General features: G+C 40.2%; 1 protein-coding gene across 3 annotated transcripts in view; it reads left to right on the top strand.

Annotated features, from left to right (window-relative positions):
- The window catches only part of FAT1 (FAT atypical cadherin 1), a 134,721-nt gene that overhangs the window by 39,842 nt on the left and 77,263 nt on the right, over nucleotides 1-17,616 (top strand). For all 3 annotated transcript variants that reach the window (XM_042934340.1, XM_042934339.1, XM_042934341.1), the window contains exon 3: nucleotides 16,192-16,506. In XM_042934340.1, the coding sequence (XP_042790274.1) occupies nucleotides 16,192-16,506 (315 nt within the window). The remainder of the gene's footprint in view (nucleotides 1-16,191; nucleotides 16,507-17,616) is intronic.

The raw sequence follows: 17,616 nt of genomic DNA, 5'->3' as shown, positions 1-17,616 counted from the left end.
CTACCTACCAAACAGAACTGAGACTTCAGGGTCTGCCCTTGTGTTCTCTTTTAGTAGAGTGTCCTGCTTCTTGCCTAAGTTGAAGGGAATAAAGTAAGCTCTTGTAGAAGTGAACAAAAAGTCTTCACTGTTTTTTTTAAAGTAACCAAATGTAGGTTGGCTTTATGGAAATCAGAGATCTGCTTTAATTACAGAATCCCATATATAGAAAGCATTATTGACGTTGAAAATTACTGGCTAAATGCTTGAAATACCATCTGAGATGTACTCAAAGGAAAAGTTAACTAGAGTGAAACAAAATGTTGAATGCATAATCCTTAGCTAAGGAGTAACTAGAAACACTATAGCAATCTAGGCCTGTGTTTGCAGGTTGTAAATCTGTCATTTTAAGAAAATCTCAATGAAGATTTTTCATTTGAAGTAAAATTTTAGGCCTTCATGTATTTTATGTTCTTACTGAAAAATAGAGAAGTTTGGCTTTCCTATTAACTTTCTCCTTGTAGTGGTCTTTTAATGCTGTCTGATTGCAGTCCACACACTATCAGCTATTTGAAATTTTATTTAAGGGACGCAGAAATGCTTCATTACAGCTTACTCATTCATGAAATGTAAGGCTTGTTCTTGCTGTCCCTGCGAAAAGAGCTTCATGTGAATGCCTTTGCCTTCTTGGAATGCTTTGTTTGATCTAAGGGTAATGCCCTTGGAGTGCCCTTCCTGTAATGAAAGAAAGGTGAGGTGAACCACAGTCAGGCCAGATAAGATGGGAATGTGCTTCTTGGCTAGTCTGTGGCATTTTGGTTTTGAGACTGTGGCGATCTACTTTATACTTTTTGCCCAAGGGATTAGGACACCGTTTGACTTTCTTCCTTTTAGATACAGTGTTTCGTGCACAGATGGGGCTTGCTTGCTGAATTCCTGAAATTCATGACTTGATTTTGGACATAAAAGAAGTTGCCAAAAATAATAAGAGATGGACGTTTTCAGTTCAAACTGAACACAGAATGCTAAATGAAAACTACGCCTCATGTTTAATATGTTATACTACCCTTTTAGTTTAGATGTGTTATATTTTTGTTTTGTTACCCTATTTGAATTATTTACCTGAAAGTGTTTCACTATGATGCCATTAACACTGGTGGGGTAATGGGACCTGTGATTTTTTTTTTTTTTTTTTTTTCTCCTCCCCTGTTAACCCTAAAGTTAATGATTAACATGTGGCCATTGACTTGTGAAAAGAATATTGATTGCTTTGGAAAAAACATGGTAATTATTTAAAGTTTCCTAAAGCAGTTTCCTTCCATCCTGTTGAAAATAGGCCAAGGGTCAGTTCTATTTTCTGTGTATTGGAATGTTCAGGTATGGAAGGCAGGCACATTCTTCTCAGGAGGAAGCACAGTTAACAGTAGCTGGTGAGTCTTGTGTGAGAGCCAACAGGAAATTTGCAAAAGCACTTTCTCCCTCTCACAGCCGGGCCTGGCCTTTCTACAGTCTCATTTCAGTGGGAGCGCAAAGCACTAATATGTCCTGTGCTGTGGGACCTCTGTCTGGGGTGGGGTATAATACAGTTGGAGAGGAGGTTTAGTCCAAATCACACCCTTAAAAAAAAAAAAAAAGTGTAATTAAAAATATCTTTAAAAAATTCATTGTTTTTTAAAGAAGATGATGTATTTTATTATTGTCAGATACCCATAGTTCATAATGACCTCATTGAGTGGGTAGATAGGGTTCATGTGGGATGAAGAATCTCTTATGGGTTTAATACATTCTTAAATACAAATAAACATGATTAATTCTAGCTTATTTTCTTAAATAGGTAAGCGTATATCTATAGTTTACTAAACTATTAATTTGCTCGTTGAATCATTTGCTTAAGAGAATTACAGAATGCCTATGTGTTAGCACAATGGAATTAAGTAGTAATCTTACTGTGTTATAACTCTTGAAAACAACGGGAAAACACAGTTTTATTAAATTTTATATGCAGTATTTTGTGATGAAAAAAATTTCTTAACCATTTTGAGAGAGAAAGAGGGGCAGAGAGAGGAGAGAGATTCCCAAGCAGGTTCCCCGCTGTCCGTGCAGATCTTCTGTCCCCTTCTCTCTCTGCCCTTCTCTGCTTGCTCTCTCTCTAAAAAATAAATCTTAAAAAAAAAGAAAATAAATAAGTAAGTAAAATGGAGTTCTCAGGGAAGGACTTCCAAGGAGGAAATGTAAGCTGGGACTTGAATGACCAGAGTGGAGAGCCAGCCTTTTGAGGGCAATTTTTGATCCTTGGGAAGGGCAGCCCCCTAAATACAAAGCAGCTTGTATGGCAGCCGGAAGTCAGGAGGAGGCAGGGGAGACAGACAGGGACAGGGTCCTGCAGCCCTGTGGTCCATGACTGAAGGTGAATGGCGGGGGCACAGGGCAGTCAGTGCCAGGGGAGGGAGAAGGCAGTCCGCTTCAGCAGGGGAGGGGCCATTTACATTTACAGTAGATGCCTGCCCCCCCCACTTCTGTTTTCCTGCTGCTGTCTTCCTGCCCCACAAGCCCAATTGCCAGTGTGTTTCCCAGCCTGGACTTGACTCTCGGCTCCTTGAGGACCCCTGTGATAGTGGGTAAAGGAAAATGCTCTTCTAATTTCTTTTCTTTTTAATTTTTTTTAAATGTTTATTTTTGAGAGACAGACCGAGCGCACGTGGGTAAGGGGCAGAGAGGGAGAGGGAGGCACAGAATCCTTAGCAGGCCCCACGCTCTGAGCTGTCAGCACAGAGCCCGGTGCGGGGCTCGAACCCACGAACCGTGAGATCATGACCTGAACCGAAGGCGGAGGCTGAACCGACTTAGCCACACAGGTGCCCCCACTCCTCTATTTTTCTTACCGCTCCTGTCAGTTTTGATGGTTTGCCAAACCAATTTTCCTCTTTGGTTTTGCATATAAACCCTTGGGTAAGATTGCTGTTTATAAGTACTTTTCAAGGAAATCATTAAAAGCCAGTTCTTTTCTCTCAGAAGAATGTTTTTTTGTTTCAAAACGGTCTTTACGTGTATAGGTCCCTAAAATGTCTTGCGTTAGAAACATGTACAGTTTTTAGCAGTTCAGAAGGTAAGTTATTGATAGGTTGGAAAACAAAAACATCTTGGGAGGTGTGTGATTCATATTCTTGTACCTGGGTGGGAATCTTAGCTTTTCTTCCCAGATCTTGGATAAGAAGGCCCTCTAATGTTCATCACCTCCATGTGATATTCATAGTTTTGTACTTGTGGTGACTAAGGGTTAATTGGTACATAGGTATAAGGTTTGTGCTTTGAATAAATTCTTTTAAATAATCATGGTACATTCGAGCAACTTCTGTTGAACTTGGCTAGTTTTAACTCCTAAATCTGTAGCAACTGCTGAAACCTTGCTGAAATTTGATCAAAACTTGATGAAAATAAGTGGGGAAGCAGATAGTATCTGGAGCAGAGACAGACATAATGCTGTCTTTGCTCCCAAAATTTCCAATTTGATTCTTCCCACTATCATGCCATGTTTGAAAATGGGACTTTATAATGTCTCCTAAAAGTCCCTCTGTACTTGATTGGGGTTCAGGGGAGAGCTTATGTCAGATCTCAGTGGCCACTTGAGCAGGATTGGTGCGTGCTGTGCACGTGGAAGGTTTCACTGTCGCTGGAAATAACTTATGTCTACTTGAAAATGTTGCCGTAGGGGTCTGAATTTCTTTTGCTCTACAATATTCAGTTCAGAATGCTTAGGGGTATTTTAGTCACTTGTTCTTTAAGTGACTCTGATAGTCTCTTTCAGACACTGCCTCATCGTAATGTGGTTTGTGTTAGCTAGAGGTTAGGGATGAAGGTGTTACACTTCTGGTTAGAATCTTCCTAAATCTTGACTTTGCTTCAGTTTCTCAAGCATCACGGTAGATGATTAGCAGGAATTGCCTTTATTTTTATACTAATCGCTTAGTCCTTATATCTGTTTTCCTCATTTTACATGTGAGGAAATTGAGGCGTAGCTTAAGTTTCTGAGTTCTTGTAGGATTGGGTTTGGCAACACACCGAAGATTTCAAGTAGCTGAATACTGCTTCTGAATTATACCTTTTACATTTGTAAAATAATTTGCATTTTTAAAACTGAAAAACTGCTTTGTAGTTAAAATGCAATTTAACAGAGAACTTTTTTTTTTTTTTAAATCAAAAATGGAGAAAAACGCAACTTTGGGGTGATAGGAAAGGGGGGGTGGTTTATACAGGGTATTTGCTTCAACCGGTGTTCAGTTCATGTAAAACATGCCTTCCTTTTGGCTTAGCTGAACTGCATGTGGGTCTCAGGTTTTGTTTTAAGAAACATAAATAGGTGCAGTTTTCTGTATTTAGGATCTGTTTTATGGAAGCCTAAACAAACCTTAGAAAAAGGAACACTTGCTCTTCTACGAGCCTTGTGCATTCTAGGACTCTGGAGACAGCTGTCTCTTTTGGAAAGAGCTGTGTTTATACAGTGGCCGGCGTAATACTTGACTGTAGCGGAGGAATCTCATTCCTTTCCTTCTTTAGCCAGGGAGCGCTGGAGGGAGTGGGGCGTGAGGCCGAGTCACGTCAACTGACATTTTAATCACTGAATAGTGCCTTGTCTTCTTCATGCTAAAGCATACTCTGCAGTACAAATGTTTCAGGCAGCTGTTACTCGGCTTATGGAAAGCCGTAAGGCAGTCTTCACTTTGAAAGGTTGCTTTTACATTTCTGAGATTTCTTAAGTTCTCTTGGATACACTTTGGATCAATCCTCTATATGTGTAGGTTTACAAAAATAATTTTTTGCAATGCATACGTATTTCTTGTAGGAAAATTGGAAAATATTAACACAAAGAAAAAATTCACTCACCCCTATAGCCCACCGTTTTGGTGTGTATCCGCCTCCTCTCCCCGTCTCTGCTCACAAAATGGATTGGGCATTCTGTTTTTTTAAAGTTTACTTATTGACAGGCGGGGGGGGGGGGTGGGGGAGGAGGGGAAGGGCGGAGAGAGAATCCCAAGCAGGCTCTGCGCGGACAGTGGATCTCCGCGAACCCTGAGATCGTGACCTGAGCCAAAATCAAGAGTTGGACTCTTAACTGAGCCACCCAGGAGCTCCTGTTACGATTTATTTATTTTTTAATTAACTTAATTACATGTTGCATTATAAAATTCAGGCAGGGACTCATAAACCTAAGAAAAGATTTATTTGACCTTTGTATGAAAAATATTTATAAAACAAATAGAAAATATTAAATAGTTGTTAAATTACTGTGTTGCCCTTCTCAAATACTTGTGCTTTCTTCCCCCTCTCTCTCCACTGTTCCATAGAATAAATTCCTCTTTTATTTAACTGTCTTTCTCACAGGACCCTGTTTTACTACTCTTGGTTTCCTTAGCACCTCATACCATGCTTGGCAAACAGTAGGAACCCTATGTTTGTTGAATGAATGAAAGAACGTGTAAATCAATAACGCCAGTTTCAAGATTAATTTCTAGCAAGATCCAGGCCACTATAAGCAACGTAAAATCATTTTTAATGAAGAGGAAATCATAGGATAAAGTTCTTTAAAAACCTGTTGTTTAAATATTGGGACTAGGGGCGCCTGGGTGGCTCAGTCGCTTAAGCGGCCGACTTCGGCTCGGGTCATGATCTCGCGGTCCGTGAATTCGAGCCCCGCGTCGGGCTCTGTGCGGACAGCTCAGAGCCTGGAGCCTGTTTCGGATTCTGTGTCTCCCTCTCTCTGACCCTCCCTGTTCATGCTCTGTCTCTCCCTGTCTCAAAAATAAATAAAACGTTAAAAAAAAAATTAAAAAAAAAAATAAATATTGGGACTAGATAAAAAAAGTCACAGATTTCTTTTCCAAAGAGGGGTGATCCTTAAAATACCTGTTTTTGTCTGACGCACAACTTTACAGCTGGCTTAGCATTTGGAGTTCTGGATCTCCCACCCACTGCTCCGTATTTTAACTGCGCTCACAGCTCACTTACGATACCCTCGTAGTGATCTTCAGTATTACAGGATGCCTTACGTACCACCTATTGTGTTGCGTGTAATATAAATTTAGTCTGAACTTGTATGTAGCAAGAAGGAAAATCCGGTTGACCCCTGAACAATGTGCAGACTGGGAGCGCCGACCGCGCCCCCTCATGGTTGAAAATGCACATATAACTTGACTCCCCTAAAACTGCTAATAGTCTACTGTTGACCAGAAGCCTTGCTGATGACATAAATAGTCGATTTAACACATTTTTGTGCTACATGTATTATATATGGTTTGCTTACAGTAAATCACCCTAGAGAAATAAAAAGGTTAAGAAAATCATCAGGAAGAGAATATACATTTACAGCACTGTACTGCATTTGTTGGAGAAGATCCACGTATGAGCGGGGATCCTTGCATTTCCATGTACTTCAAAGGTCAGCTGTGTACCAACTTTCTGAATACAGAGCAGCGTGGATCCTATTTTATGTCCTTTTTCCTTTTTTATCCTAAACTTAGGTGGGATTTTTGAACTTTGAGTAGGAGTCTGTTTGGCCCACATTTGGTTGGGTTTATACTTTTTAAATCCTGTCATTCCTCCTTCCGTGGCCAAACGCCGGTAAACTTTTGTTATGTGTTAGTTTTTCTTTTCATTAATAGAGATAGATTAATGAAGGTCACCTACACAGGCTTACAAGAAAAGAGCCAGGCCTTGAGAGGCAGGCATCCCTTGTTGAATCACAGCCCTGCTACCCCATAGGAGTAAGAAAGGCAGAGGGAGGTACTCTGTTGCATAGGACTTTGGGCTCTAGAGCTAGTAGGCCAGGTTTTAGATTTTTTCTTCTCTGCAACTAGTTGGGTAGCTCAAGGCAATTAACTTTTGAGGCTTAATCAAGTTATTATATGTAAGTGCAATGATGGCTAACTGGTAAGACAATTCACTAACGAATTCGTTGATGAATGTATTCCCCTTATGGTGAGTAAATGCCCGGAACAGTGACTTTTCAGCTCGAAAACCTCTGCATACGAAGCATGAGGAAAGACTGCCGAGCTTCCAGAATTAACTGTGAGGATTAAATATGTGGCATATATAAAGCACTTGCTGAGTGTGCATCCAAGAAATAGAATGTGGAAAAAATAATCAATATTGAACTTGTACAACTTCTAACATACAGAACAAACTGCTAGAAACATTACCATTGGTGTGTGAACTGTATCTTTTGAATTTTAATTCCTCCAAAGGCTGTCTTGTGTACGTAGTTTTATCCAATGAGTATGTCTTCAGGTGATACTTTTGATATCCAAGGATGATCCTCTTTAAGAGAGCTTATCCATGAAAGCCCTCATTAACAACACTAATGACTCTGACATGGAAGTCAGAAGTTGGAATCATTTCTCAACAAAGCATGAAAACATGGTTTAGCAGAACTTGCCATGGGACTGACTCTTTGCAAAGCTGAAGAAATCCTTGGACTTGAAACATGATGCTTAAAATCTGATTATGAACTTAATATGTTTTAGTAAGTTTGCAAGTCAGAAAGCCTCCTCAGCTAATTTTAAAGTTACTGCAACAATTTTAATGGAAAGAGTTGTTAGATCTCCATTTTAATTAAGATGATGTAAATAGGCAGTTTAAATAATGAAAAAACAGATTGGCGGTTACTGCATAAAAAGCTTTCCTTTTAATCATTAATTTATGACCTACCTCTGAGCAATATAATTTTAGAATTTCCTAGACCTACCTAAAACTTTGTAAGTTTCACATATAAATACTTTTGAATTTTAATTGTTGAAACTGTCAGACTGAATAGACTGTTGTTACCCCATCTATTTAGATGAAATGAAACCGTTAAAATACTTGGAAATGAAAGTATATCAAAAAAATATAAAGGGAAAATAAAATATGAAGGTTATTCTAGCACAACCTCTACAGGACTGCTCATACTTAACGGTTTGTCATTTTTCATGCACATTTTAAATGCAGCTTAACAGTCATTGTTACAGAAATTTAAAAATTCGGTTCATTGAGTTGATTTTCTTTATTGTCTCTCCATTACCTTGTTTATTTGTAGACCTTTATCTTTCCCTGCACGTATAATTGTGTGTTGTGTGTTTCTTATTTTTAACTCAGAACTAAACAGAACCAAGGTCATACTTTATGTACTTCATAAAGATTTCTTTCTCATTTGTTTCCTTAACTTGTAGATCACTGACATTTCTGTGTAATTAATATACATACCTTTTTTTAAAGCTGTATCATATGTACTGTTTTATATTACACTAGTTTCCTTTCTCTCCTGAAACTACAGAATGTGCTTAATGTCTTAATGGCACAGAACAACAGAATTTTTGTAGCATCAGATACTTCACCTAGAACCCCAAATGTTGTGAAGACAGCAAAACCATTTTTTTTTTCCATCTGGCCATTATATTCCATTGAAGCCAGGGCTTTTTCTCTGGAAACTGCAGGCTGTGTTCAGTTGCTTTCATGCTTCCCTCTAATTAGAGAATGCCAGAGACTGGGAGGTGCTACAGCATGATTATCTGAAGCCAGTCTCCTTGGGATTGAATCCTAGTTCCACCATGAGCAAGCTGTGACTTTGGGCAAGTTGTTCACACTGTTCCCTCCCCTGTGAAATAGGGTTGATCATACTACCTAACACTTAGAGTTACTGTGAAGATCAAATAAGTTAATATACGGGAAGTGTTCAAAGTAGTGTCCAGCACGTCATGAGCTGTGTATATGTATTTGCGGTTATAATGTTATCATCGGCATCATTATTAACATTTCGCTGAGCTTGCTGTGATTCCAACCACAAACGGCTTCTCATCAAATGATACAGCATGTCATTGATTTTGAAAGATCAGGTCATGGTAATAGTGCCATGTCTTTAATCTGAAAAGATAATTGTACGACAGGACTGGCTTGGTCTTTAGCTGTAAGAGGGCAGAGAGCCATCTATCCAACTGTTCCATGTGCTAGGAAACTGCCGAGCAGTTTGCTTGGCCCATGAGGGATGCTGTTGATTTTATTTACTTTGACCTTTCTTTTTATTAGCAAAAGCATGGGATATTTACTTTGTGTGGTCTCAGGCATTTAAAATTTTGATTTACAGGGACGCCTGGCTGGCTCAGTCAGTAGAGCTTGCCACTCCTGATCTTGGGGTCATGAGTTCAAGCCTCACATTGGGTATAGAGCTTACTTAAAAAAAAAAAAAAAAAAACAACGAGGGGCTCTTGGGAGGTTCAGTCGGTTGAGCGTCCGACTCTTGATTTTGGCTCAGGTCATGACCCCAGGATTGTGGGATCGAGTCCCTCATTGGGCTCTGTGCTGAGTGGAGCCTGCTTAAGAGTCCCTCTCTCTCCCCCCCTCTGCCTCCCTTCTCTGCTCTCTTTATAAATTTTTTGTTTAATTTGACTTATATATATACACACGTATGTACGTGTGTATGTATATATATGCAATTTACTGTTTAATGAAAATGAGATAAATTCAAAAAAGTTTCATTACTTGAAGGAAACAAATTTAAGTAGATCTGCAGAAAAATTGAGCAGATAGTCCAGTTTCCATATAGCTCCTACACTTACAGTTTCCCCATTGACATCTTACATTAGTATATCTGTTATAACTAGGGAACCAATATTGATACATTCTTATTAACTACAGCCTGGGGTTCACTCATATTTCCTTAGCTTTTTTTTTTTTTTTTTTTTTTTTTTTTTTTCTCATGTGCTTTTTCTGGTCTAGGATCCTCTCCAGTTTCCTACCTTGCATTTAGTCGTCCTGTCTCCCCTGGCTCCTCTTGGCTGTGAGTGTTTCTCAGACTTAACTTGTTGATGATGGGCATTCTTTTCAACACATGCTTAACAAGTACCCACTATTCACCTGGCAAAACATCCCTGCCCTGAAAGGGTTTGCATTTTAATAGGGAAATCATAGTCTACTTTTTAAATGTAATTTCAAAGCAGAATGTCTTGTAGCAGCATATTTAATATGACAACTATGAGACTTCTGATTTTTCCGTAATTGGGAAAAAATTAACCACTTGAGTAACCTTTGTGGATTAATGTCAGATACATACATATTGCATCTCTAGTGTGTATTTTTATATTTGGGAAAACATTTATCTCCAGAAGAGTTACTCTGTACATGATGAGACTACAGAATTGGAGGAAGGGGTAGTTAGTCACTTACTGTCTGTAGGGAAAATATTATCCAAAACTCTATTTTATGTTTTAAGTTTTTCTTGTGATTGACTAAAGAGGCTTTTCATACAATTGCTGCCTTAAGTTTGGTTCCAGAAAAGTTAAAAAAAAAAAAAAAGATTATAAGTATTTTTGAGTTGGAGTTGCTGAAGAATCTGAAATAGCAAAGTTTTGTTGAAACTTTGGCACTGGGGCTGGATAAGGGGCCAAGACCTGTTAAACAAAGAAAATAGGAAAATTCCAGGGAGAAAGATGTTCTGTGACCATGGAAATTTGAGTTAGTTAAATTATTTTTTGGCAGTATAGTGACTACATAGAATTTTACTTTTGCCTTAAAAATGTGTTGAAAGCATCCTGTTCCACCTTGTCAGCTGCAGCGAATGCTGGCCTTTCCTCTTTGAGGGCATATTCAAGTTAACATCATCATTAGCCTCAGTGGTGGATAGTAGGAATTAATTATTCCTGGAAACCCTTTACTACTTTAGGATCATTGGCTTAAGCAACTGTACTTAACTGTACCCTGTACCCTGTTTTTGTTTTTTTTTTAAATTATTTTTTAATGTTTTTTATTTTTTTTTGAGACAGACACAGAGCATGAGTGGGGAAGGGGCAGAGAGAGAGAGAGGGAGGGAGGGAATCCAAAGCAGGCTCCAGGCTCTGTGCTGACAGCTCAGCACAAACCCACGAACTGTGAGATCATGACCTGAGCGGACGTCGCATGCTTAACCGACTGAGCCATCCAGGCGTTGTACCTTGTACCCATTGAATAATTGGACTATGGAACGACAACATGAGTACCTAATTACTGTCCGTGGAAAATGACGAATCTTCTAGAAAGACATTTTGCTGTGAGCTGTATTTTCAGCCACATCGGCCAAACTCTTTTTTTTAACAATTACATTGTATTTTTTTTTCCCCTTTCAGTCTAGTTCCACTGCATGCACATTTAAAGTCAGTTTCCATAGTGACATCTGGTGGTGGCTCTGCAATCCTAGCGGGTATGTTTGGAATGATAAATATTTTTACTTTAATAGCTCCAGATTTCCGGCTTCTTTCAAATTTTTCAGCTTATTAACAACTTTTCTTGAAAATGTCTTCATTGTATTCTTGAGGTTGGAAAGCTAGTCAGTTATTGCTTCTGTCATGTTTCATTAAAGCAAAGGAATGATTCCTTGTAACATTGCAGGGTGGCGCATATAACAGGCTTGTCTAAACTTGTCTCCGTACTCAAAATATACGTCCCGGGATCAGGAAGCAGCACCCCTACCTTGTCTCCTGCTTCTGTGCCATAACCTCATGATGAGAAAGGTGGTGCTCACCTATTACCGTGCTCACTGGCCTTTTCTCTCAGAGCATCGATCTCTCCTTGTCTGGCGGGAGGAAGCTCTGCGGAAAGCCCCGGCTACCGCTTCTGTCTTTCACAGCCCGGGCTTGGGGATCGTCTGGTCGCATGCTGTCGTTCCTCTCTCGGAAAGTGAAAGCGGAAATAAAAAATAGGAGCAGAGATGGCAGAGAAAGTAGGGGAGAAGTTCGTAAACAGGCGGAAGGCCACAGACGAAGAGTGTGTGCGTGTGGACGTACACATATGCCGAATAAGCGTGGTACTGCTGTGGTAGATGTTAGTGAGAAGTGTCTGAAAAACTGGGGTTTGATATTTAAGATTTTGTTGGTTCCTTGAAACTTGCTTCAGGAGAGGAGAATTTATAACCTAGGGCGCAAAAAAGTAGTTTTTGGAAGTTGGTTGGTGGAGGGTCATGGATAGAAGTAGGAGTGAGGTGGAGTTTTGAGGATGGCACAGTAGGCTTATTTCTCTGTGCTGGCCGGGAGGCTTAGTTGTTGTTTTCTGGCGTCGAAGGTACAGACTCGAAGTCCACAGGGTGAAATTTTGAAGATTCTCTTTTAGGAATGAAGGTCCTGCTGAGGTTGTAGAAGAAGTCCACCTATCCGTGCTGTTTGCGGCTACAGGAAGCACCTGGTAGAGAAGGGTGACAAAGGCTAGGGGTACGAACACCACGACCGGAAGAGTGGACGCTGCTTGTGGTCAGTGGGTCTGTTGGTCGTCTCAGAGGCCGAGACCTCTGTAAATCATGACCAGTTCTAATGAGCCCCCCCTGACCGAGGAGGTACCTCATTCTGGATTCTAAACTCCGTACCGGTTTAGCTTTCGTAAACTTGGGCAAATCCTTTCAACTTTCTTTAAAAACAAGGGAGTTGAGCTGCTGGGTTGCTAAGGGGTTTCCAGTCCATTGCTGTGATTTTGCGGCTGCCAAGGCTGGATCTGCTACTCTTCCTGTGTTCTCTGCACTGCTCCCAGCCGTTCCTGGGCCACTGGTCTCCTCTCCCTAGGTTGAAGATGGCGCTCAGTGCAGCGCTTTATGCCTGCTTCAGAAGTTTCTGCCCGGGGTTCCTAAGGGGCTGTGTCTTGTGACTGAGCAGACAGACGAACAAGCAGAACATAAAATAATTTTGCATGCGTATGGTCTTTTCCCACCTACTTTTTATGCTTTTAAAATAGTGCTCAGAATTACAAGCAGCAGTTAGAATAGTACTTAGGCACCGCAGCCTGAACTTCTGTGACCAAGCGGAATCCTTGAATCTTCTTTTATTGTCCTTTAAGTGTGGGGAAGGACCCTTATTTAAGCAGGAGAAAACCTGTAGCCTCTCCTCGTGGCATCAGTCCCTCACGGCCCCCAGTTTCCTTGGTGCCGTGGAGCGTGTGATCATGACAGTGCAGCCTGTGGTGGAGACTCAGAGTTCTGGAGTCCGTCTGGGGGTTGAGATCCTGCTTCCACCTCCTATGTTTCTTAGCCACTCTAAGGCTTGGAAAAGTGTGTCCTCTTTCTCATTTGTGAAGCTGAGATGAACATATCTTACAGTTTGTGTCGTGTGATTTCATGCATGTAAAGGCACCTAGTGAAGCCTTTTGTGTACTTCTCTTGTAAATACTGTAGTATTGCAAACACGGTAAACTGAGTTGAATGGTTATGAATTTGAGCATTTTGGTTAGAAGGGATGACTCAGCGTGCCCTCCTTCCTCTTTGGCAGTCAGAAATTCACTTTACTGTTATCTCTGAGCTGTATTAAATCATTTTTTTTTTTTACAGGGATGTAATCAAAATACATCAAAGCATAAACATCTTACCAATCACTATGTGATGGAAATATATACAGTCCTGAATTCATGAAATAAGAACATCTGAGCATCCCACTTACGCATATTTAGTATTTTAATTGCTGGGGCACCTGGGTGGCCCAGTCAGATGAGCATCCTACTCTTGCTCTTGGCTCAGGACACGATCTCACAGTTCATGGGTTTGAAGCCCGCGCCGGGATCTGCGCTGATGGCATGGAGCCTGCTTGGGGTTCCTCCTCTGCTCCTCCTCCTCTTGTGCTCACGCGCATGCACGTGTGTGCACTGTTCACTCTCGATTAAAAACATTTTTGTTGACTATGCGTTGGTCACGCTAGCCCTAAGACTGACGGCACTTCGTTGGCACCGACATCAGAGATTCAGAGTGTTTGAACTCCAGCTCAGCCATTTGCTATGACCCTGGGAAAGTTCATCTCTTAATCTTAGTTTTTCATCTACGGTATGGGGATAATAACACCACACGTGTAGTCAGGTTGGATGTAAAGACTAAAGAAAGTAGCGCATGTAAGACAGCATAGTGCGTGGCATATAGTAAACACTGAACTAATTTGTTTCTGTAATTATCAGTTTTTAAATGCCTGCAGATCACATTTAGAGGGGCCCGATTTTACTAAGTGGATAGCAGCATGAATTATTGAGTATTAGAACCAGAAAGAGGAGGATTACAAGCACCAGGTAGCTGTCTTCTTGAAATTTGCTAATACTTCACCTGTCAAATGAATTATGTTACATTTTAATGGCAGAATACGGGAGGAACATATGTACGCTCATTTGTCAATGTTTAGTCCTAGTAGAGAAAACGTCGTTATTCCCTGACTTCCTCTGCATGCCTTGATGAAAAAGAGAAACTGGAAAAGATTATTTTCCCTTGGTCATTAAGGACCCTCTTTCAGACTAAAAACAGGTAGAATTTTACTAATTTATTGGACAGATTGAGTAAGCATAGACTATGTTGGGACCAGACAAGAAGGAAAACATGTTGAATTTATCTGACAGTTGTCTCTGTTGCATAGGGAGACCAGATATCTCCTTTTTTTTTTTTTCTCCTCCGAATGTTTGTTTTTGAGAGAGGGAGAGAGGGAGACACAGAATCCAAGCAGCTGTCAGCACAGAGCCCGATGCGGGGCTCAAACTCAGGGACCGCAAGATCATGACCTGAGCTGAAGTCAGATGCTCAACCGACTGAGCCACCCAGGCGCCCCTAGCTCCTTTTTATTTGAGAGTTGTGAGGCTTTATTCGTTATTTCTAGGAGTATTACAGATCCATTTTGAGGGTTTGCTAAGAATTAATGAAACAGTTGTAAATAACTACAATGCTTTCTGGATAGTGATACTCATTTCATGATCATCTCTTTCACGTTTTAATATTTAGTTAAGTTTGGTATTTATAACTCGTAAGTCTTTTGGGAAGCGTTAGATGTGATTATCTGACATTTAAAATAAATGAGTTTTTCTGATATTATTTCAAATAAGTAAAGATTTAAATTTATGCAATGATCAAAAAGTAAAAAATACAGATTTATGCTTGGTTGAGATAAATACTCTTTCATTTCTGAGTGCAGATCAAATTGACATCTCTTATTTTTCCCATAGCATTGTGCATTAAATGGGAAACTTTAGTAATTCTAGAGTTGTAGGATTTCCAAAGTCCAGCCTGGAACCATAGTGTAGAATCCTTAAAAATAGCATTAGTTCGGAATGATATTAATGCAGAAGAAAAAACTGCAAGGATGTATTTGGAGAGAGCAAAAGGACAGGATCACACCATTGAGTAAAAAAGTGGGATTTGCTAAGAGAAATGGCTGTTTCTACTTGATCATCATCCTGGGAAGTGGTTAATCCTGAGATTAAGTAGGGTTTCAACTGGTTTCAATGGCTGGGCCAAAACGTTACAGACACTTTCACCCTCTCCTTTGTAATTACAGAACTCCTGTATCACTAGTTGACTTAGTAAGAAACATGTTCTAGTTTGGATCCCAGTTGAGGGACTTTGTGCCAACTTCAGTTAAGTCATCTATTCATTGTTGTTTGTTCATTTGATAAATAATTACTGGCCTCTGGGTAAGGAGCAGGGTAAACTGGCATTTAAGAGGGATGTGGCCTTTGCCCTTGTGGAGCTCCTAGCAGCGGGAGAATTTCTGTGTTTAGCACCCTGGTTGTCTTGCCATTTGCCTAAGGGAAGTAAAAGAAACTGAAGGGTTTCTTTCAGTGCGCAGGAGACTTGGGCAAACCCTTGTTCTGGATTTTGAAATACTGTACTCTGTTTTGTTAGCCGCCGTAAGGGGTGTGTGCTCCAAACTGAGATGTGTCGAGAAGTGTTGCCGCAGCCTCATTGTCTAAACCATAGCAGTGGACAAGCGAATGCAGCGTGGGTACCGGGGTGCTAGAGAGTGGGGACCCTGATCCGGGCCACAGCTTTTTGATTTTTTTCTCTGGGAACCTCTGGGAAAATCAGCAAATCTCAAGTGGTCATAAATTTCATCTGTGGAAACAGAGCATCGGGCCATTAGATGGTCTCTCAGTGCCCATCTCGCTGGGTTGTTTGGACACTTAATGGATAGAATATTTGTATCGTGTCCACATAGTGCCCGACACCTAAAACCAACAATGACAGAGACTTTATAGCCGATACTACATGCCACACGCTATTCTAATTGTTAATGTGTGTATTAGTTCGTTTAATTATTTCCATGTTATAGGAAGGGAACAGAGGCACAGAGAGGTCAGACAACTTGCCCAGGGTCGTGCGGCTCTGATGACACATAAGACTTTGCTAAGTGAGAGTTGTTAGTGAGGTTGACACTTGGTCAAAGTGGCAGTTTGTGGTTGTTGTTGACGTGTCTTCTTCTTTCTCTGTAGGTGTCATAGAGACCTCAGACGGACTTGACCGGGAGTCCACCTCCCATTACTGGCTAACAGTCTATGCAGCTGATCGGGGTGTCGTGCCTCTCTCATCGTTTATAGAGATCTACATAGAGGTCGAGGACGTCAATGACAACGCCCCACAGACATCAGAGCCTGTTTATTACCCAGAAATAATAGAAAATTCTCCCAAGGATGTATCTGTGGTCCAAATAGAGGCATTTGATGCAGATTCTAGCTCTAATGACAAGCTGACCTACAAAATTACAAGTGGAAATCCACAAGGATTTTTTTCAATACATCCTAAAACAGGTATGTGTTAATGGTATTATGTGAAAGGTTCATGCTTACGCTTCTTGATATGGGGAAATGAAGAATTTTCTTAATTTACCACTTTATTTTTGTAAATTGTTTCCTTTTCAGGTTGTTCAAAACAAGGCTTTATTTCCTGATGAAAATTTAGTCCAAATGCTGTGTTTCTTTTTGAAATTGTTTGAAATTGTTTTTATGAAGCTATTTTATGACTTTGCTCATTAGTAGAATTTCACTTCCAGGTTAAAAAACAAATACAGTGTTTCAGTAACAGCTCCTAAATTATTGATACATCCTAAACTTCCTGCAAGTTGTGCTGCCGCTAAGTATTCCCATTTTCTGAACTCTGCTTTTTATGAAGAATTATCAAAGGAATTTATTTGACAATTCAGTATTTTTCTGTGTGGTTTTGGAGTTTTTCCATCAAGCAGTGCTCTGTCTCTGTAGGCAGTAGGGGATCAAGATTAAGCAATTTTCAGACTGGCAGCAGTTGCTTTCCTGAACTGATACACCAAGTTTCCTTTCTCTTTTCTCAGTGTCTAACCCCCCCCTACTTCTAAGTGGGTAGCTCCTCAACTCCAGAATCCTCTTCCAAAATCCTTGTCAACTTTTACTCTGTTCTTTTACAGATTTGACAGCGCCTCTGTTTTTTTCTTAGTTCTTGCTTCTTTTTTGCGTTATTTCACACGAAAAAGAGCTTCCATGTAGCTATCATTTTTGTTGTACTCGTTGATTTCTTGATCACCATTAAAACAGAACCACCATATGAATTGAGAAGACGATTTATTTGCAGGAAATGAAACTTCTTATCAAATAGATCACTGGCCTTTGAGCTTCGGGATGTTTCAGTGATGTGGCACTTTATGGTAGAATGTGGTTAACAGAACATTCTGAAGGGGAGGATTGGCTGAAATATATGTGCATACCTCCATCCTGTGTTTGCTAATTTTGTCTTCCCTTATTCTAGGTGAGTTGGCCTGTTCAGTCACTGGGTTGTCTATTTGATACATTAAGGAAGTATAATAAACACAAATCAAAATTAAGGAGGCATTCTCTGCTTCCTTACCAGTCTTTGCTATCCCTTACCATTATCTCCTATCCTTACCATTC

The sequence above is a fragment of the Panthera leo genome, chromosome B1 (assembly GCF_018350215.1).
Source record: "Panthera leo isolate Ple1 chromosome B1, P.leo_Ple1_pat1.1, whole genome shotgun sequence".
Taxonomy (NCBI): domain Eukaryota; kingdom Metazoa; phylum Chordata; class Mammalia; order Carnivora; family Felidae; genus Panthera; species Panthera leo.
Note: the sequence above shows the minus strand (reverse complement) of the source record. Positions and strands in the feature narration are given on the sequence as shown.